The sequence below is a fragment of the Camelus bactrianus genome, chromosome 25, assembly GCF_048773025.1.
Source record: "Camelus bactrianus isolate YW-2024 breed Bactrian camel chromosome 25, ASM4877302v1, whole genome shotgun sequence".
Classification (NCBI taxonomy): domain Eukaryota; kingdom Metazoa; phylum Chordata; class Mammalia; order Artiodactyla; family Camelidae; genus Camelus; species Camelus bactrianus.
In genome coordinates, this window is record NC_133563.1 from 21,466,342 (window position 1) to 21,488,782 (window position 22,441).

Genomic DNA, 22,441 nt, shown 5'->3' on the forward strand with positions numbered 1-22,441 from the left:
TTGCTAACACTTTAAGATGCTGAGAGCTTCAGCTTAAATGGTATGAAACCCATCGGACTGGTTATTTTATAGAAGGAAACATTTCGTGCAAGTACCACGGACCTAAGAATTATTTTTCAACAAATACGTAAGAGATAGTCACATCCTCTTGACAGAAAATGTCTCACATATAAGAGTGGGCTAAGGCTGGGTCAAATTGGATGAGAGGATTATTTAGGGAGCTCTTCTGAGTCACAAGGCTGCAGAGAAAAACCTGTCTTTCATTGAAGTTCATTGCCTGTGCACCACTCCCAACACAGCATCTGGACATGTGGGCTCTGGTCCCCGTTCTGTCGCTAGGCAGCATATGGAGTCACCTCTCCAGCATTCACAGTGCTGTCCCTCCTTGCACTCCCTTTGCAAGTTCCTCTTTCTCTTTCAGATGTCTGCAAAACTAGGATCAGTTAAAGTCTCCTGGATATATGGTTTCCACTGACCTAAGCCAGGCACCTGAAGTGATCTGAACATAATTCTGTGATGAGATTTTCTTCTAACCCAACACTGGGAAAAGATTTATGAGATGTATGAGAGCTTACGGGCAAAAAAAAAAAAAAAAAAAAAAAAAAAATTATAAAGCGCTTCTTGTTTATTTGGCAAAAGAGGTGGCAGGACGCAATAACGTCTTTCTTGTGTCTGTTCTCTCTTGCCTCTTCCAAGCAGAAGAAAGCTTTTAATATAGAAGTCTCCATCTCTTACAATGAAGTTAAGGGGTACATTTTTTTTTTCAGTTTGTAACTGCAATTTTATAATAATCAGAAGCTCAAAGCAGCATCTGCAGGGATAGAAATGTTCTTTTCAACAAGAAGCACAAGTACACTGTGGATTCTGCATACTTAAAATGAAGCAAAACAGTATTCACATTTGTTTCTGATTATTTGGTTTGCCAGAATCTGACTCAAAACAATGTTTGACTAAAAGTGGTATCAGGGTCCCAATGGTGAGGTACACCCTCCATCACTTCTTAGCAATCCTTACGTTCGATGGTGAGAATTTATGCATCATTCTTTCTTTTTCAATAGAGATGCTTCTGAAACTTGAGGTTTCCACAGCCAAGAAAGAGCTTTTCTTGTTACTCCTGGTCTGCCATCTATACACTCGTTCTTCCTTTGCCTCTACACCAAAGCCTTTCTCTAGCTCTAAGTGGACGTGTGTCAGTGGTTGAATGTACAGTCTAGCCCACCTCCCTGAAAAATACTGGAGTACTGTTGTGGGTTCAACATTTCAACTAACGTTCTGGTGGATCGTTTGCATGGTTCTGTGTGCAAACTGAACATTTCTTAATTATAATAGTGTTTTCTTGGTCCTAACTCCCCCCACCCTCCAAATGAAAAAAGATTATCATATTTATCTATCTCAAACATAAAGCTTTCAGTTAGAATTGTCTACCTGGAGGTCATAATACTTTATCTCATGCAGCAACATTTTCGAGATAAAAGTTCAAGTCAATCTGCAAATTCAAAATGAAAAACAATCTGCACTGGCAAAGCTGAGTGATGAACTTGTCTTAATTATGCTCGGTTATTTCTTGACACTGGGTGGAGTGACTTACGGTGTTTTCTACGAAGTCTGAGCTTTCTGCAACTGCAGGAAACCCTGCCTCGTCAACCATAATGCTGTTTGTGGGAAGAGGAGTAGCAGCTTTGAAACAGTCACAACCAACACAATTTTGATTAAAGAAAGAACTCTGGTTTTTAATAGTTTTGATCATTAAAAAAGTTTAAACCTGCATAGCAATCATTTCAAAAATAATTATTTAATGTTCCATAATTAAACTGTACACAACCTAGTCTTGGGACATAGAAGCCAGTGAGGTGAGTCTGGAGCAGTCCTGTGCAGTCCCAGGAGTCAGGAGTAGAGTTTTCATTGGCCTTTCTTTTTCTTTCTTTTTGTCATTTTGTTCGTCCCAGTTTATTTGGATGCTTGGCACAATCCGGCTCCGCTGCTGAGCGGACCTGCACTGGGAAGAGAGAGCAGCTGACCCTGTCCCTGCTCGCTTCCCCTCCCGCACTCGGCCGGGTTCCTCAAAGTCGCTCGATGTCTCGGTATTTCTTCCGCAGAATAGAGACCTGGTCTTTAAAGAGGACGGGGTCGAGCCTCATCTGAGAGTGGATCAGCGGCATGTAGCCAAACCAGCTGGCAAACGTATTCATGCAGCTCTGTCGCTGGGCAAAGTGGTCGGGGTCAGCCCAGCGGGAAGCCCGAGAAGTCTGGGGAAAGGGAGAGAGAGAAGCAAGACGATGAGACGGTGCGTGCGACCCGATGGAAGCGCAGCCGGAAGCGAAGGCAGGCACGGGGCACGCGGCGGAGCTCGGGGCTGGCCACCCCGCCGCCCCGTCCGCGTGTCTGGTGAAGATGCAAGCACTGATCCTGGTTTTCAGCCTCGCCAGAAGATTTTCCCAAGATACGCTACGTTCCTCAACACCAGAAACATACAGAGATCCACCGCGACCGACACGTTCCCTGGTCCAGCAGAACCATCTACCAACTGAACCTCAGCTGCTGTGGTCACTAAATGTAAAACTTCTCTTGGCACTTGGGATCAAATACTTCGACTAACAATGTGTTTTTTGTTTTTTTGGCTTCAAAGATAATTTTCTAAAATCCTCCTGTTAACTTGGTTGATTTGGGGTAAGTGGAAAGAAGGCTGTCATCTCTTTGGCTCTCTGTGTTGCCCCTAAGGTTGGTTATATATTTTTAGACCATTGAAATGACTGATATTGATTCAAAAGAAAGCCTTAAATGACTTGAGTGTTGAAATTTACATAGACCAACTAAGCATAATGTCTTTAAAATCCTGTTTTTATGAAACAAGGAAAAGGTGGGCTGCCCGCTTATGTGGGAAAAAACAAACATTTATGTCAACAGGCAACTGTTTAATGATGTGTGTGTGTGTGTGTGTGTGTGTGTGTGTATCCTCATGCACTGTGAGAAAATACATTCGTAGGAAGGTACATTTTGCTGCGAAAATCACTCAGAGTCATTTAAAACCACGAGTGTCAACATGCTTGAAAGTAACCGTCGAAGGTAAGTATCAATGTCAGGTTACCTTGAGGCAGCAGCAGAACAAGAAACAAAACACAATTTGTAAAGTGTTTTCATGAGCACATTTGAGCCTCACAACAACCTGGTAACTTATCTCCCAGGTGATAACAGCTCCACTGTACAGATGAGGAAGCGGATTCAAGGAAGTTTAAACTGTTTGTTCAAGGCTAGGAAGGGGCAGAAGTCAGGCTTCGTTCTTTCCCACGTGTACTAGGAGAACTCTGCTTGGTAAATCAGAGACAGTATCAACTCCAGCTGACCATCTCGAGTCCGTATCAGAGCCGACAGTCCCAAAGGTACCTCCATTTTGCTCCTACATTGGGATGGGCGTGCAGGCCATTTCTGACTGGCCACTGGTTCTCAAAGGGCCAGACCCTCCACATCTGGCAAGTGATCACATATGCAGATGGAAACACTGTCAAGAGCTTAAGTTTATTCTTATTCTCTCTTATAAATGAAAAGAGAAGAGTCCGGTTGAGTCATTCAAGTCTCTTCTTTGCCGCTAGATTTTAACACTTATTTTGGGTCAACCAGCGTATTAGAGATATCTTTCCTGTGTTACGAGGCATAATTTCAGAGCACGATATCCATTTACTCCACCAGTCACACAAACATTCAGTAAAGTAGTGTCTATGATGGGACGAGGGAGGCAAATACAGTACACATCTAACTAGATACAACTGGTTAGACTTAAGACTAAACTTAGATTGGTTATAAAAGATATGTAAAGTCACTAGAAATATTGGTAGAAAGGCAAATCTGTGAAAAAGGTAAAAAACCAACCTCTAAGAAATCATATTAGTGTTCCACCCCTATTTTGTGTATAACCTCAGGGGAGTGCATAGACTTGCTGAGCAAACAAAATTAAAGGAATGGTGTGTCCTTAAATGAGATAATAAATATGAAAATGCCTGGGTACTCAATACATTTTGCTTGAATCTGAATAGTCTTTCAGTCTTCAAAATTACAAATTCTTGCACATCCTCTCGCCTGTCCTTTTAGCAGTTAGAGGGAACAGAATTCTCCCACTAGACTCTTTGCTCACTAAGGACAGCAGCTTTGTCATAACCCATACCTAGAATAATCCTTGATAATCTGTACACATCTGGTAAATATTGGATGACAATTTTATAAACTTAAAATCCTGTAAATTTTTTTCTCTTACTAAATTTAGTGAATGAAGAACCATCCATTGTGTTAACATGAGGCCTGGCTATGTTTTCCTAGCAAAAGCTAGATGTATGTATGATGTTCAGTAACTGTTAGAACAAGGTACATGGAAACCCCCCAAATTTAACTGCTATAACCATGTAAAGAATATTCTTTTATCCAAATCCTGTTGGATTCCCCATGATTTAACTTGGATAGCTCCAAACATCTTACAGTTTTTGATTTCTTACATAGAGTACTAGGCTCTGTTCAAGATGAATAAAAGGACGCTGGGGTGTAGAAGAGTAAGTCGTGGAAAAAGACCCTGAGATTCAACTCTGAGTTGTCTCTAATCCTGGGTGACTTCTGGCAACATGCTTAAATTCTCTGGGTCCTAGTTTTCTTACTTGTAAAAAGAGAAAGTTGGATTATAGTTCCCTGAACGTATCTTTAGAACTGAACTTTAATGCCTCAACATTATATTTTACTTTGATAAACGATTTCATACATCTGATCTCAACCCTGTGAAGTGGACTCCAACATTTCCACTTTAAAGATGAGATAATTGAGTTTCAGGAGGTAACTGACTGGCTTACAGCTGATAAATACTAGCTCTAGGATTGAAAAAAAAAAAAAAATCAGGTATTGGGACTCCTGGTCTACCTCCGTGATGCCCATCCAACTCAAGAGCAACCACTGGAAGGCTGGGTTGAGAGTATTACTAGTGCTTCATTAAATAAAACACCTACAATAAACTCACATAAATTCTTTGCAGGTCTTTAGAGAAGAGACATTTTTCTCATGCCACCTTGTAGGTCCTATGAGAGCTCTTATATTCCCGACATAAAGATACTCTTGACTTACACCTTCCCAATTACCCATGTGCCAACCACACACTCCCTCAGAGCTTTTGGATGTGTTTTTTCCCCTGGTAATTTCCCCATTATGCTTCCTAGAAGAACAGGGAGTCCTCATTACCACAGACTGAGCCATGGGTGAGCAAAGCAAGGGAGGAGAGCTCGCTTTCTCTTACCTGTCCCATCATTGTTTCCTTATACTGCTTCTTCTGGGTCACTTTGATTGGAGGCAATTTTGTCACAGCAGACACCAGGAAATTCATGAGTATGTCCTCACAGTTGGCCAATTGGTCCACCATGTTCTTCAGGCTGGCTGGCAGGTAATGGGTGTAAAGGTAGTGATAATATCTGTAAAAATCAAAGACAGGTTTCACTGGGGGCCATCATTATATAACAAGTGGTCTTCTCTGACAGAAAACACACACCCATTCTTCGAATCTCTACACTATCATGGATGGTGATGATGATGATAGTTATCTCTGATACGGTACTTACTATCTGCCAGCTCATGTTCTGAAGTGCATTATAAGAAATGCCTCATCTAATCCTCATGAGGAACCTATGATGTAGGTACTGTTATTAATCCCTGTTTTACAGACAAGGAAACAAGGTACAGAGACACATATAGATGAGGATAGTGGTTGGCCAGTCTAACTTTAATATCAGGCTGCTTGGTTAGAAACTGAATACTTAGATGGCAAGAGAAGTTACTTACACACGATCTATGTATCATTACAGGATGCTTGACAATTTTAATTACTGGTTTAACCAGAACTGTATTCAATACTATCTCATAATTCTAAGTCCAACAATATAACCATTCCAACTTTTTTGGCCTATAAACTATGTTTCAACAATGTCAGAGCCAAACCCTAATTAATCTGATGGTGGTCATCATGGAGAACCCACAATTAATTTGAATTATATTTTTTGGAGGGAGGGACATATCGCATATATTTATAGGAAAAATCACTTGAATGAATCAGATTCATCGAGTGGTGGTAGCAGGAAGAGGGAACAATGAACTCTTAAGAGGTGTGATCCTGAGATTAAGATTCAACCATCCTAAGTCCTTATACCTTGTGCATTTCCAACTCTGTTCTGGAGATGACAGCGTTCTCTATTTTTTACTAACAAAGACTAGGTTAAGATTAATGTGTTTACCTTACTAAGGCAGAGGAGTAGGGACTTCAATAATGACTGAGTCAGGAACATTAGCTGTCTACGCTCATTAATTTGGCAATCTTACCTGAGTCCTCTGGCTTTGAAGACCAAATATATGCAAACAGTTCCCAAATTTATATCTCCATTCCTGACCCTTTTCAACACACTTTTTAAAATGTCTTAATGTGTCCAAGACCGAACTCCTGCATTTTCCCTAATACCTCTTCCATCGACACCTTTCCCCAACTTTGTTAATGGCTTACTCTATTTTTCTAGTTCTTCAGGTCAAAAACCCTAGAGTCATCAAATTCTGTATCCAGTCTGTCAGGACATCATGCTGGAGCATCTTCAAAACATGCCCAGAATCTGACCGCTGCTTATCACCTCGGTGGCTCACTTCCTGATCCCAGGCTCCATCATCTCTTGCTTAGATAATGTCAGTTACCTCCTAATAGGTCTCCCTGCTTCTCCCCTGGCCCCCTTAGAGTCTATCCTCAACACAGCCTTCAGAGTGGATGCCTAAAACATAAGATGTTCTGCTCACACCACTGCACTGGCTCCCCGTGGCACTTAGAAGAGAGAAAAGTTCTCATGATGGATGGCAAGGTTCTGCATCCGGGCTCCCACAACCTCTCACCTGCCTGCTGCTCACTTCGCTCTGGTCACACTCGGGTCTTCTCAATATCTCTCCAGCATTCTGCCTCGGGGCATTTATTCTAGCTCTTCCCTACGTCAGAGCACTCATCCTACAGAAATTCTCTAGGCTGACTTCCTCTTCTCTTTCAGTCTCTGCTCAAATCTCACCTGTTCAGTGGGGATCACCCCTGAGTGCCCCCTTCTCCACCTTCGGCACCCCTGATCCTTCACCCTGCTCTGCTTTGTCTTTTTGCTACATTACTTACCTCCTTAACAGATTATAGCATTATTATGTATACCGTGACTCCCCCCATTAGAATCTAAGACCTGCGTGGCAAATAACTGTTCCCTATTTTACTTGGTGGTAAATCCCAAACACCCAAAATAGTGCTGGGAGGTACTGAATTAAGTGTTTACTTTTGTTGTTGCTCTAAACACTCACTTACTCAGTACACTCTGAGTACATCTCCACACCTCAGACCCACTGAAGATGCTGCTCTCCCATAATTTCTAGAAATACAATAAGCCAAGAGGTGTCACTGGTTTCGAAGACACATGTTGGCCACAACAACAGAACTGAAACAGGGATGCAAACCAACAAGATTTGGCCCGAGTTCTCATTTCTATAGCAGCTAGAAACGAAGGAGCAATATAAAATGATGTCCAGATTCCTCACTTGTGGTAGATAGCAGCTCCCGTCAACACCATGGAGTAGTCGTTCGTCCACTTGGACGTGTACCCCCACCGCTCCTTGGAGTTATCCCAGAAATGGCTGCGCGCAGGGTACCCCACAATCCTCTCAGGAAAGCTCTGCCACACGGTGAAGGCAAAATCCACCTGCAGGCAGAACACAAGCCAAACAAGCAATCAACAAGGTTAACAAATGTCAACAAAACATTACCTTCCCCTGCTAATTCGTAATGCGAAATCCCAGGACTGTTGTGAAACATGCATTCATCAGCAAATTAAACTGACTGCTTGACATTTTGCCCCATAATTATGCACACTTAATGTTTTCTGTTAAAGAAACTTCAGATTAGTGCAAAAACAAAAGAAGGAGGAGAACAAACAACATTTGTGGATACGTCCTTTAGAAAGCCGGTCTATTCAGGCTAAAAAGTCAAAAAAGCAGTTGCTTTTTCCACCCCCACCCCACCCCTGCTCCCTCAAAGGAGATGTGGCCATTGATTGATGGGAGGCACAAATGCATCTGTTTTATAAACAGAAGCAGATTTTCTATATACACCCAGAGTATGAATACACAGCATACATCATAACCAGCATACAGTGAAAGCCATCACGACGAAAATAAAAGCATCCACTTAAGAGCCAGAGAAAAGGTGTTTAAAAAGCACACAGGTTCCAACAGGAATACCCAGCAGGTATCATAAAGAACAGGGATTCAGGTCTCCCGGGTGGGAAGATGCACAGCACAAAGTAAATTTAGAAAACGCATCCACAGTGAAAAATTACCACGAGTGAGTGGAGACGAGGCCAGGTGAAGCCACGGGATTATTTTAAAGGAGATGCAGTGAAATGACTTTCTTGTGCTGAAAATTACCCAGAGCAGGGACTTCTGAGCCTGCTACAAACTAACATTTATAATTAGCAAATAGTCTGCTTTCAAATGTGTGAGCTCACTTCTGACTTTCTACGATGATTATTTTTTAAATTACTTACATTTTATTGAAGTGTAGTTGATTTACAATGTTTCAGGTGTACAGCAAAGTGATTCAGTTATACATAGATATACGTATATACCTAGGCTTTTTCACATTCTTTTCCACGACAGGTTATTATAAGATACTGAATACAGTTCCCTGTGCCATACAGTAGGTCCTTGTTGTTTATCTATTTTATACGTGGTAGCGTGTATCTATTCATCCCATACTCCTAATTTATCTGTCCCCCCACTTTTCCCCTTTGGTAACCGTAAGTTTGTTTTCTATGTCTGTGAGTCTATTTCTGTATTGTAAATAAGCCCATTTGTATCATTTTTTTTAGATTCCACATATAAGTGATATGATATTTGTCTTTCATTGTCTGACTCACTTCAGTTAGTATAATAATCTCCAGGTCCATCCATGTTGCTGCAAATGGCATTACTTCATTCTTTTTTATGGCTGAGTATGACTTTCTACAATTATTTGATGAATGATAAATGAAACAATATATAGAAAGTAAAAAAATACAAACAGTAACAGCAAACAATCATATAATGCTCATAACTGTGGAATGTTTGTAACGTGCCAGGCATGGTTATAGGGACTTACATATTTTAACTAATTTAATCCTAACAGTAACCCCGTGCAGCAGGTAATTTCAGAGGCCCCAACTTACAGAGAGGGACGCTAAGGCTATGGAGGTTCAAGCCATTTTTCTGAGCTAGTAAGTGGCAGAGCCAAGATCTGAACCCACGCTGTCTGGCTTCCAGTTTGGTGTGCACTGATATCATAGCCTCCCTTTTAGCTCTGTTGCTACAGTGTCGAAAACAATTTATCTCATACAAGTTACACATTCTCTCAACAACCCTATCTCTTCTTGATAAGCAATGCAAACGGAAACTTCATTTACTCCACAGGTATTTTAAGTCTCGGCACTGTGACGGTTGCCGGGGGACTGAGTGATGTTGGTAAGTCCAATTTCTGACCTCCCAGACGTTCAAAAGCAGAGCAAATAACTATTCACAATAGCCAAAAGGTGGAAGCAACTCAAATACCATCAACTAATCAATGAGGAAACCAAATATGATATATCCATTCGATGGAATATTATTCTGCTATGAAAAGGAATGAAATACTGACACAGGTTACAACATGGCTGGACCTGGAAAACATCATGCTGAGTGAAAGAAGACCCACACAAAGAGCCCCACATTGTGTGATTCTATTTACATGAAATGTCCAGAATAAGCAAATCCATAGAAAACAGATTGGTGGCTCCATGGCTGATTCATGGGTGTGGAGTTTCCTTGAGATAATGAGGGCACAACACTGTGAAGGTACTAAATGTCACTGAATTATATACTTTAAGGTGGTGAATTTTATGTTCTGTGTATCTTACCTGAATTACAACATAAAGCAAATAAACCTGGGTCCGCATTTCTCACGCTTCCACCATACGCATGAACACCACCTCTCCTTTTGCCATTTTCCCACCATACCACTCATTCAACGTCTTGGTTAATATTTGTCTTCCAACTGCCTACTCTTTTTTTTTTTTTTTTAGCCTTATCCTAGGTAAACATGTCAGTGAAATCCTAGGTTTGGAAAACACTGGCCTGGGTGATCCATAAGGGTCCTTTTATCTCTGAATTCTCTGGGCTTACTTAGAAGATATTATTTTTGTAAACAGCCATAAATTTAAATTTTTATGAAGATTTAGTTTGGTGCCCTGACTAAAGATAAGAAAGCCTTAACAAAAATATAGATTGCTTCCCCAAACCGTAACATCGGAGGGGGAAAAGATAGGGGTGTTGGAACATACCGTAAGAAAGCATGGTGGGGTGTGGGGCATCTCAAAGTTAAAAGACAGCAGGGGAGTGGACAGTATTTGCCAGAAAATTGAAACCAGGTTGTGATAACCTGCACATCGTCACTGGTGTTCAGGACTAATGGTGCCAACTGATGGGACAGCACCTTATGCAGCCTGTTGTCAAAGAACCAGCCTGGCTGTCAGCAGGCTTCGGGGTTTTCCATTATCCTTTGAAAAGGAGACACAGACACTGGCAACTCCGATAGAACCCGATGGGGTGTTTTCATCACATGAATTCCTTACTATCTCAAAGCCGTTTCAAGTCATTTCAAAGGAACTCAAAAGTAAATTCAGATAAAACTATGCTTCTTGTGATAGTTCTGCTTTCATGCAGATCATTAACACATCAAAGGAGGCAAAGGTCAGCTTATGGCCTCTTCTCTTAAAAACCAACATCTGTTTTCTTTTGAGAATTTGCAGCAAGCCAGATAAATGTAAATAACTATAAACCAACTGTATCTAATACCTTTGATAGGACACCATTTCAAAATCTATCCTTAATACGACAGAGAGGCATTTAAACCAGCTCAGACTCCTTAGAGAGGAAATAAAGTGAACCCACATCTATTCCTCTGAAAAAAAGAGAAAAGAGAGATCCTTGTCCCTCCACCATTTCAGGCAACACGACCACTCCACTGATCAGCCAGAAAGGTGAACAGACTGCCAGCCTCTTAAATTTACACCTCATGTTCAAACCACGCTGACTTCTAACTGCTCCACGTACAACACGTGCTCCTCCCCAGCAGGCACTGAGGGGCCGGAACTGCTATTCTTTGGAAACAAATTCCCTAGACGTTGGATACATCAAGGCAGCTGAAAGGCACTTCACCATGGGATAGGGAGAAATAAATCCTAGAGGGAGGCCAACTGCCTTGTGCTCAGGGGAGGATGTGAGATGAATCAACGCTTCAGGTTATAGGATAACGACTGATGGATATGCCGTGGCTGTCCTGACATTCCACCACGGCAGTGTGCTGCTCTTCCTGCACTGGCCTCCAGGATCCGCTCTCCACTCTTCCTGTGAGGCCCTCGTCACTCCCCAGGTGCCTCTCTATCTCTTGTGGGGTCCTTGAGCCCCACCCACCTCCCCAGGCATCCTAAAGCCCTTCATTTGCATCACCTGGTTTGAATTCTGTTTGCTGCCAGGACTCTGATGGCTACAGGCAGGAACTGTGTAATCAGAGGACCTGGCATGGAGACCCGGACAAAGAAATTCCTCAGAAAATACTTGTTGAACGAATGTGCTCCAGGAATGCCGCCCTTCCTCACGGGGAAGCGGGAGAGAAAGGCAAGCTGGAGGGTCTCATGCCCCGTGGTCCACAGCAGTCTTTCTCTTTGAACGTTAAGTGTATCTCCCCCTTCCCCCCTCCTGCCGACTCACACATGACTCAATTGGCTGTGTGTTCACACTTTAATCTGCTCAGCATGCACCCCTCCAATATCATTCATTCACTGAGTATTTACAGAGCTTGGGCTGCCCAGAAAGACTTTTACCAAGGTGAGGCCCAGGCTGCTCTGTCCCGGGGTGATTGATGCTGCCCTTACGCATCACGCCTGCTCACCTCCATCTGATGGGAACTGGAAGTGTCCGTAGAATCTGCAGACACAGAGGCTGCTAGCCTAACACTGAGCCCTGGCTAAGTGGGCAACGGGCCGTTAGAGTCAGACTGGCCAGCAAAGTGCCAGTGACTGTGAGTAAAAAGGAAAAAAAGAAGGCGAATGGTGTAAGTTGCCAAGTCTCCACGCTTTTTAGCGGCTCCCGTTAATCACATGTTTTCCAATGCACATTTTTATGGAACTGTCTTTGGTCCCCTCTACGGTTTTAAATGAGGTTTCAGAGATCAATGCTCATTCGAGTTGTAAAAATTGGTTTTCTATCATATCTATCTTTCCCCTTCTCTCTCTCCCACTCGCACATGCTTTGTGCAATCTTATTTTTGGCACAAATAACCTGAACATCTGAAATAGAAGGGCTCTCCAGCTCAGCCTTAAAGTGAAACTGTTTGCTCTTGTGTGGGTGAAAGAAAATAAGTACTTTCAACCAAGACAGAAGAGCTGCCGTTGGAACCTGGAAGAGGGTTCCCTACAGAGGCAATGCACACCGGCACAGGGTTAGGAGAACCGGGGGAAGATGGGCTCGGGGCAGCGTGGTTTCAAGAAAAGGCTAAGCAGGTGCCCCTCCTGCTGCCCCTTGGTCCTTCTGCTCACCTGCCCGCAGCTGTGCTGTTTAAAAACCAAAAGAAGAAGAAGAAGGGGAGGCAAGAGGGGGGAGGTGAGGCAGAGCCATGCAAATGAGGAGCCAATTAGCAGAGGAAATAAAGGGAAAAAATGCCTGCTCGGGGTGCCAGGTGGTGGCAAGGCGCTAACGGGAACCGGGTTGATTAAACCCAACTCTGCGGGAAGTTCTGAAAACCGTTCGGGGCTGGGCTTGGCCAAGGTGAGGGCAGAAGAGGTGCCGGCACATTGCGGGTCGGAGGCAACTGCCTGCAGGGCCCCGCGCCCCTCCTCGGGTGAGGGTGCTCACCTCCGTGGTTGAAAGCACGGTGTCCTCGTCCAGGCTGAGCACGGCGTCTGTGACGATGTTGTCATAGGGCAGGAAACGGCTGCTCATAACCTGGGAGTCGGGAGAAGGCGGCAGGAGGGAGAAAGCAGGGAGAAGAGAGGTGCACTTAGAGTCTTGTTTTCAGGCAGAAAAAGCCCAAGTTATATTTGCATCAGGAAATCAGCTCATCCACAAGCCTCATCTCAGATTCGGTTTACAGGCCTCAGAAGCTACCGGAGGACTTGCACATTAAAGGATGGGAAGTGCCTACCATGACCCATCTCTGGGGGCTCAAGGGGCATGTCTGCAGCATGAATGGCTCCAGGGTCTGTTCCCACACATCTGTCAACTGGGTCAAGTTTTTTTTTCTTCCTCTGGCTTCCAAAATAAAATAAAACACAAGAGCGTTCAGCAACCCTTTTTGCACAGGGCTCCGAAATCTCAGCCTGCAGCGATTCTCCTGACCCTGTTTACTTGTCCACCGACTGACGCAGAAGCCATTAGTGCCAGCTTAGTGATGCCCTGACCTGTCCCGTGTTAAGCCTACGGGGGGAAAGCTGCAAAGACAGGGCCTATAAATTCAAAACAGAATTTCCTAGCCAAAGCAGCATACACATCCGTTTTAAACTCCAGGCTCGACACAGTAATTTAAAATGGGGGATGCAGAGGACATACGACTTCTTTCCCAGTTCCAGGCCCGACCAGTGAGTTTAAAGGGATCCATTTCCTTTTCCTGCACCAGCTTCGTCAACAAGAGCTCAGAGACCACGAGCCAGCCGCTTGCACGTGCTAGTGCAGGAAACAGGCTCGCGTTCCAATGCCTTGGCTCAGCTACATTCCTAAAGCTGAATGGACGCACATGAAAGGAGCCAATGTCCTTCCAAAGCCAGTCCTGAGTGAACTGGGGTTTCCTTGTTGGCTCATTCAAGAAATATTTAGCTACCAGGTGATAGCCCGAAACCTTCCAGAATGAACAAACATGACTAGGAAATGACCACGACTCGAGAGTTTTCCTGTCTAGTGGGGACAGTGAGAAATAAGTCACAGTACAAAGCACAGTGAGTCACCATTCATCAGGCGCCTGCCAGGTGCGTCCACCCTCCTAAGTTTATCTCCATGGAGAGTATCAAGCCAGGTGACCCTTCTAGCTAACCTGTTAGTTAGGTATAAGGGCTTCTCCCATTTGCGGAAGGAGGGACTGAGGCACAGAGAGTTAAAGACCTGGCCTTCGGTCTGACTCCAGAGCTCACAAGACAAGCCAGGACCATGCTGCCCCCCACCTCTCAAGAAGAGTAGCTGACACTCACTGAACCTCACTGTGTAACAGGCCCAGCGCTGAACAACTGGAATGCAGTCTCTCACTGAATCCTCAAAATGGGCGCAAGTCTTAGCCCAGGTTCCCTGAAATACAGAGGTCGTGGCCCACGCAGGCCAGTGGCCAAGCTGAAGGCTAGGACACAACACATGGCCAGAAGCCCAGACGCAGGTAAGGCCGGGAGAACGTGAGGAACCTTGCAAGACATATCTGATAAAGCCTGCGAGAGAGGTGCTATTATCAGCATCATAATCGTATAAATACAGGCACCGGGAATGCTCACTGGGAATGAAAACACAGAGTCCATCACTGAGTCTGTGCATAAAAATGCAACATGAACCCTCGGAGTCAGACTGGCTCCTGTTTGAATATCCTGATCTAGTCAAAGAAAGACTCATCTACCGGACAGAGAGCTAGTCACCCGCAGAAGCATAAGAAACAAAGAATTCCTAAGTTCAAAGCGAAGAGCAGCATCTGAGCACTGTTCGGGGCCTCAGGCACTGGAACTGGGGAGACAGACATATGGGGTTGTAGGCAGATTTCTGTGCGCCAGTCCCTTATGTGAAACCACACCTGTTCATAAGATGGATTCATAAGGGGAAGTCAGACTGACGCCAAGAGGTATGTGATTACTCTATTCCCACCTTTCCTCATTAAATGTTTACCAAGCAGCCCTCTGATAACCCCATGGCTTAACTCCAGTCCCATGAGGCTGTGACTAGCTTCGTCATACTCCTCCCTGTATTCTGACATGCTGCACGGTGCCCAGCCCACGGCAGGCAGCCCTACACTGGAACTGAACAGACAATGCCCTGATCACCTTGTTCACACGACAGTTACAGTTCTCACTGGATCTTGTTGGACAATATGAAACCGACACCGACAGCAACCCAAAGGATGATTTCAAATGGTTCAACCAAATTAAATGGACAGTTTTTACTCTGGCTCAGAGAGGTTTTACTTAGTGTGAGACAACCTCCCATGACCTAACTCTCTGGGGACTGAGAGGGAAAGTCTCTTAGATGAAACTGCTTCATCAGTCTCAGTGTCATTTGATAGAGACAATTCCGGCCCAGGGGGTAAGATCTACAAGAAAGCAACAAGCGGAAGCTTGAGAAAAAAGAACTGATCTCCGGCTGCCAAGAGTGGGTGATATTTCAAAGGGGTGGTAGCCATATGAGCAAGGGCTTAAAGAACACATGGGAATCGTGACAACAGAGAGGAAGGGATGGTCAAGACTTACAGCCAACGGGAAAGACAAAAATTAGAGGCAGGAAGGGACACAGTGCAGGTCAGATAACTGTGAATGATCACATTTGTAGAGGAAAAGCAATGAGAGAGAAGACCGGAAAGGCTGGCTAAGGCCAGACTATATATACCTGGACTCAAGTGTGAATGTAAAGCATCAGCAAAAAGAGTCCCTTAAGGGCCATGGGATGACTGAGAAGATCATTTGGTTCTAGGAAAAATGAGCTGGAGTATGGAAGCAGGGGTCCAGCTAGGTCCTGAGAGTCTCTGATGGAGACATCAAAACAAAATGAAGGTGGAAATGCCCTTGTTAAGATCAGTGTGAGGGAGAACCACTATTCTGAAAGACACAACTAACTCAGATCAGTCAGCGAAGGAAACCTCATGCACCATCACGGCCTCACCTTCATCCTCATCATTTCTAGAAAGACGAGTCTTGCCAGGCCCTGAATTCATTTATTCCTAATAGTACCCCTTGGGGTAGGTGTTATCATTTCCATCCTGTACATGAGGAAATGGGGGCTCAGAGACAGGGTCACACATCTCCTAAAGAGTTAGTATTAGGACCCAGGAGTCCCAGATTCTAAAGTTGATGGCTGTCCACGCTGAGGACATTCAGAGACAGGTTCAGTTTTAGAAAAAACAGTCCAGGGCCAGCACCACCCAGCAGCAGGAGGAAGACATCTAAGGCCAACACCCAAAGGGCCCCGTGGAAGGAACAAAGAGTCCACGTGGACCCCACAGTTCAGCCCCCGCTCGTCCTACCTTGCTTTCTCCTTCGATGACGATGACAGGCACAGCAGTGGCAGGCCAGCGGTGCTTGGCTGGTAGGGGCTTGTCACAATTCCAGAGAACTATGATCTGAAAGGGACAGGGGGTCATTAGGTGGCTCGGTAAGACTGGATTTATGCAGGCCTCCAACCCAAAGTTTCTTCTTACAGACAGAGAGAGGGGATATGGAGATCTAAGCGAGGCAGAATGGCAGGCATCAGAACTAAATTTCAAGCGAGTCCAGTCCCACTGAACCCTCAGAGCCTGATCACTTAACAACGAGAGCGAGGACACAAAGAGTAACCTAAGAAAAAGCTGTGTCAAGCGGGTAGGAGAAAGCTGGGGAGAAATGAAGCAATTTCAGGGTGGCTGGCTCTTAAAGTGGTTTCCTAAATTCTGCTGTCTTATGATGACGAGTAAGATAACAACACTGAGATAACAGCCCTGATCAAATTAAACAGAAGTGCGCGCCGAACATCTGCTACGAGCTTGCGCTACACCAGGCAACGTGGGAGAGAGACGAGAATTCAAGTCAGAACTGGAGTGAGCTCATGTTTTGGATTCTCCAGGATGGCTGCTGATTTTAGGTGATCTAATTATTTCCAATGCATGCATTTAGCTCAACAATGCATGCTTCACCGTAAGTCCACTCTTTTCTCGGGCATGAACTTTCTCGTGCAGTTTACAATTCAGAAAAACCACTGCTCAGAGTATGAGAGCAATGCTAATTTGGAAAACATTGTCACCACAGATATAATCTTCTGCTCCCTATTTTATAACTAGTCACGGTCACTGTGAAAGAAAAGCGGATGCCTCCTGACACCAACCAGTCTGTTTCTGCTGTTGGAACGTTTCCTGGGTCCTCTCAGTAGCTTTTCTGATGCTACTTTATCATTTTGACATTTGGAAATGATATTGGTCTGCAATTCTCTTTTTTGGTGGTGTCTTGGCACGGTTTTGGTATCAGGGTGATTGGTGGCTTCATAGAATGAGTTTGGGAGTATTCCCTCCTTCTCAGTCTTCTGGAAGAGTTTGAGAAGGACTGGTATGAGTGTATGAGTTGTTTTTTTTTTTTTTAACATTTTTTATTGAGTTATAATCATTTTACAATGTTGTGTCAAATTCCAGTGTAGAGCACAATTTTTCAGTTGTACATGAACATATACATATTCATTGTCACCTTTTTTTCACTGTGAGCTACCATAAGACCTTGTATATATTTTCCCTGTGCTATACAGTGTAACCTTGTTTATCTGTTTGAGTTCTTCTTTGTATTGGTAAAATTCCCTGGTGAAGCCGTCCGGTCCTGGACTTTTATTTGTAGGGAGGTTTTTTATTGCTAATTTGATTTCAATTGTAGTGATCAGTTTGTTCAAGTGGTCAGTTCCTTCGTGGTTCAGTCTTGGTGGACAGTATGCTTCCAGAAACTTGTCCATCTCCTCTAGGTTATCCATTTTGGTTCCATATACTGCTTCATAATGTTCTTGTATGATATTCTGTATTACTATGTTACTTGTAATTTCTCCATTTTCCTTTCTTATTTTGCTTATTTGTGCTCTCTTTTTTCTTCTTTGTGAGTCTGGCCAGAGGTTTGTCGATTTTATTCAATTTTTCAAAACACTAGCTTTTGGTTTGATTGATTTTTCTATTGTTTTTTTAATCTCTATTTTATTTATTTCCTCCCTGATCTTTATTATTAAAGTGCTTATCTATTCTTTAAAGAATATCTTGGTGTGTATATATGGACAGATGGATGGGTGTATGTAACTTTACAGGCAAAGGTCTCTTTGTAACCCACCCCTTACCTGTACTACATTTCACTTCCAAGAACCTCTGAGCTGAAGAAAAGGGCACAACAAGGCATGACACATGAAAGGGGGGTAACAGGCACGACGTTAAATGAGTCCCGGGGAGCCCAGTGTGGTGCAGGTAAGGAGTGGGCGTCTCTAGTCCACTGAGCTTGAGGAGGCAGGCACCACTGCCCTCCCGCCACTCACCTGGGCACAGTACTGGGATTTGGCTGCAGCCACGAGAAGTTTCAAAACTGGCTGGGACTGAGAGACCAGGGGGGTCACCGCGTGGATGACTGCAGTGAATTTGGAAGGGGGCTTTAAACCTGCAAGAGAAAGGGCAGAGATGAAGCACCTAATGAAGCCCTGAAAAACAAGACTTAGGAAAGCGTCCCTCCCTGCTCTGCCGCCTCACCCTGGAGCTGATGGGCTTCTCACATAGCTTCCCTCCGCCTCTTAAGTCTCGACAGAACAGAAACAAGGTGAAAAGCAGCTAGTTAACTGCTGCCTGAGTCTAGGGACCTGGATAATTTACAGTTCAATGCCTGTTTCCAGATTCCCCCTTTGATAGTCTTTCCCTTCCTCCCTTGAGGATGCATCTTTGATCTCCCTTCTGCTTTTTAGGCACCCAAAGCCTAAATACGCACATATGCACGCACACACACACACACACACACCCTACTTTCTACTCCAGTCACTTACATCTCAGTCTGGATTTTAGTAAACGTGCTCTTTCTTCCAAGGTATTTGCATATGTCTGATTCATATTAATTCTGTAGTTAAGGAGGTTTTGCCTGACTCATACTATTTCAAACATTAACTATCAAGTAGGAAAGGTTGAAAGAACACCCAGAGCCTGGCTGTCTAGGTCTGTAGCCCAGTTCTGACACTTAATGGTGGGTGGGAGCTTGGAAAAATTTCTTCACGCTCTGTGTTTCCAGCTGTGCAGTGGAGCTGATGGCAAGAGCATCAAACTTACGGGGTTGTTATGAGAATTAAATCAAATGAGGTGATGCACACAAAGCACTTAGGACAGGACAGAACAGACAGCAGGTGCTCAGTGCGAGCTCACTGCTGCCGTCACAGCCGTCACGGGCATCACCACCGTTCGTCTGGGGTGGAAGGCGCCGCCCTCCCAGGAGCCCCTCTGTGTGCTGTGATCCAGGCCTCTGCCGCCCGTGTGCCCGGAAGCCCCAGGCAGGAGGGGGACATAAATGGGCAAAACAGCAACTGCCACCAAAGAGCAAGAGGTGGGATGGCTTCTCCCCTAGATGAGTTTTTCCATAAGAACTCGCCAAGAAACTGGAGACAGGCTGAAAAGTCTTTGAAAACTTCATTCGTTTAGACCCACTACTTACACATTCTAGTAGTTTAAGTGTGAACAAGGGAGTGCAGGGACATTCGAGGGAAGCTTGGACGGTGACTGGATAAAGGAAAGAGTCAGACTGTGTATACACGTCAAAGGATCATACGGATGTTTTGCAGAGCAAATTGTATCATCCACCTAGTACTCCGATTGCAGGTTAGAAAGAGGCTAACTTTCCTACCCTCTAGATACGCACTCAACGCTTTGCCAAGTAGGAAAAATCAACATAATGGAGGGCGTGCCTTCCCTTTTGACCAGTGAGGACAAGACGCTGCTTTTAGATTTTCCTGTGATCGTTTAAGAAGCATCATTTGCACACTTCTAACCACTAACTCCACATCAAAAGCGGGAGTCTTTTGGCCGTATCAACTTGAAAAAGGCTTTTTATCCCAGGGTTCCTCAAATGTGGGACTGTGAGTGAGAGGAAATGTCTGAGATGTTATGAACACTTAGAGCAGGTGGGGCTCCAAATACCTAACTGTCTGTGGCAGGAACAGGAGCCTCTTGTCAAGCTTCTGCCTCTGCCCGTCCCCTCTTCCCCATTATGACCAGACTAAAGGCTGCTTGAGAGCAGAGTCTGTAACTCCTCTGACTTTTCATTTCTACCCGCTAGCGCTGCATTCACATGGCCCAGAAAAGGACACCGTGGATGCCAAATGACTGAATACGTCTGCCCCTGGTCGTAGGGTCTTAAATCTGTTCTCCTTTCCCTTTATTCGTTCTGTTTATCCTTCAGTATGAGACAGAGAAACTGGGGACTGTGGGGAGAAAAAAAAAAAAAAAACAGGGAGAGCTCTTCTAGCTCCATTTTATAGATAATGAGACTTGAAATGACAGCTAACCCACTGTCAACGTTCGAAGTGATCTGTAATTTGGGGAGCCTATTTCTCAAGAAGAAATGACTTCACTGAATATAAAGTCGAGCTGCTCAGATAAGAAAGGAGTCTTTCTCGCTCTGCAACGCTTGGCTGGATCTAGAATTCTTGATCTCAATACACCATTTATGATGGGGCTCTCGAAGGCAATTTCCAACACAGGATGTTCTGAAGATGCCACCACAGCAAAGGAAACTCAAGGGACAACGTCTGGAGGGTGAGCAGGAGTAGCTGCCTAGAAGGCACTCACTTACCTAAATTAGCATAGTAGTATGGGAAATCTCCCAGGTAAGATGAATACTGCGGTAGGACGAACAATCCTCCAGGATGTTTGTTCCATATTAAACTGTTACGTGATATGTGCTTGAATATTCTGTCCTGAATAATCTAGAAAATGAAAACAATGCATGGCGAGGATGAGACCCTGAGCATATTTGAGAAGAAACAGAGTCAATCCGACTCATCCAAATCTGAAGGATGCTGGCACTCAACGTAGGGTAACCACCCCTCCCCTCCCACCCCATTCTCCACTGATAAAATGTCTGGGACACAAAGAAAGTGCCAGAGCAATGGAAAGAGAGTGAGAGAGAGAGGAGAGAGATGAATTATGGCTAACCAAATTTCCTAATTAGACTTCAGTTTCCCCATGAAGTCCATCTCGTCTTTCTACAATAATAAGCCCATGCTCATTTCAAAGTAGAGTGTGTGGAAGACTTTCCTTGATGACTGAGCGTCTAGCAGCTCTTCTAGATCCACCTCAGGAAGATGTGCTCCCAGTGCACAGAGATGTGCATGTGGAGACAGCGCTGGGAGCAGACTGAGGGCATGGAACATTCTAGATGCAGGTTTTGAGCTGTTCCTTTACTTCAGGAGGCAGATTTATTTGCCTGACATATTTCAGTGTCCTTTCAAATTCAACTGTAGGACTTTGGGGTACTAGTTAGTTGAAGTTTTTTTTTCTATCTTTCATCTCAAAAAGCAGTGAGTTAACAATTGCTCTAAACATCCTACATAATAGGACAAGAACCGTGGCATAGGAAGACTAATAATAGCCAAGCTAGTTCATTAGTTTCTTTGGACTTTAAGACCTTGCAGATCATTAAATTCTACATTTAGAGTCAAACACTCTCCCGTCCTAAATCATTTGTCAGATGAATGTGATTAGTCCACTTTACAGATTTCTCTCTGTTACTTTCAAACTCTCATAATTATACCATCCACTCATTAAGGTATGATTCTGCAAATAATTAACTTGATACAGAATTTCATGTTTTCAGCAATTATTTTTTGTATTTAAAAAAAAAAAGAAGAAAAAGCCTGGCATATGTCTCGAGAGATTTAAGACCAAAATCTTCATTTTCCAGGTCCCCATTTAATGCAATGTGACTTTAAGGACGGACCATTTTAAATGGAGTTTTATCATTTGCTAAGGTTATTAACACTCTCATCTCATCCCACATGGTGACTAGACAAGTAATAAAGTGAACTACACTTATCTTTGCAAACCTTATCATGTTTATATTTCTTAATGAGAGAGAAGAAAGGAAGCAGGGAGGAAATTTAGAAGAACTCAAATATCTTAGTTCAATGGTATCTGCATTTTTTCTTTTCCCCAGATCGAAATTGCTCGTTTTGAATGGCCTGGCAGAGGTTTCTAATTCGGGGAAGATTTTAGGAACCTAGATAAAATGTTAATGTTTGCTCTTTGTGGTACAATGGAGATGTGTTAAAATGCTGTTGTCTAGGCATTTGTTAGAAGAAAACTGTCATGGTTGTGAAGGGTTTTAGCAATTTCACTTTGTACATCATTTTCCCCAGTTTTTAATTATTTGTACCTTCCAATTCTACTGTCTACTTACTCTCCTTTATAGTTTCTCATTTAGATCCTTTCTTTTTTTGCTTTCCAAATTTATGTCCCTTCTGGCATGTGGTCATGTAAATACGACTGAATATCAAGATACAGACACACTGACATTCGACAGCATCGTTAAGTCCGACTTACATACAAATGACATGGAACTCAGAGACATCACACGCTGGGTCACCACTCACTTCGGGACTCTGTGTGGTGTGATTCTCAGTGTCACAGACTCTTTCTGGCTCAGTGTCACAA

At 43.8% G+C, this 22,441-nt stretch overlaps 1 protein-coding gene across 1 annotated transcript in view; it reads right to left on the minus strand.

Moving 5' to 3' along the window:
* Positions 1-1,703: 1,703 nt before the first annotated feature.
* EXT1 (exostosin glycosyltransferase 1) overlaps positions 1,704-22,441 on the minus strand; it is a 258,648-nt gene continuing 237,910 nt past the window's right edge. The window contains exons 5-11 of the mRNA XM_045508419.2: positions 20,583-20,715; positions 18,295-18,413; positions 16,292-16,387; positions 12,946-13,035; positions 7,564-7,724; positions 5,264-5,435; positions 1,704-2,246 (exon numbers count right to left, since the gene is read on the minus strand). Of these exons, the coding sequence (XP_045364375.2) occupies positions 2,061-2,246; positions 5,264-5,435; positions 7,564-7,724; positions 12,946-13,035; positions 16,292-16,387; positions 18,295-18,413; positions 20,583-20,715 (957 nt within the window). The 3' untranslated portion in view covers positions 1,704-2,060. The remainder of the gene's footprint in view (positions 2,247-5,263; positions 5,436-7,563; positions 7,725-12,945; positions 13,036-16,291; positions 16,388-18,294; positions 18,414-20,582; positions 20,716-22,441) is intronic.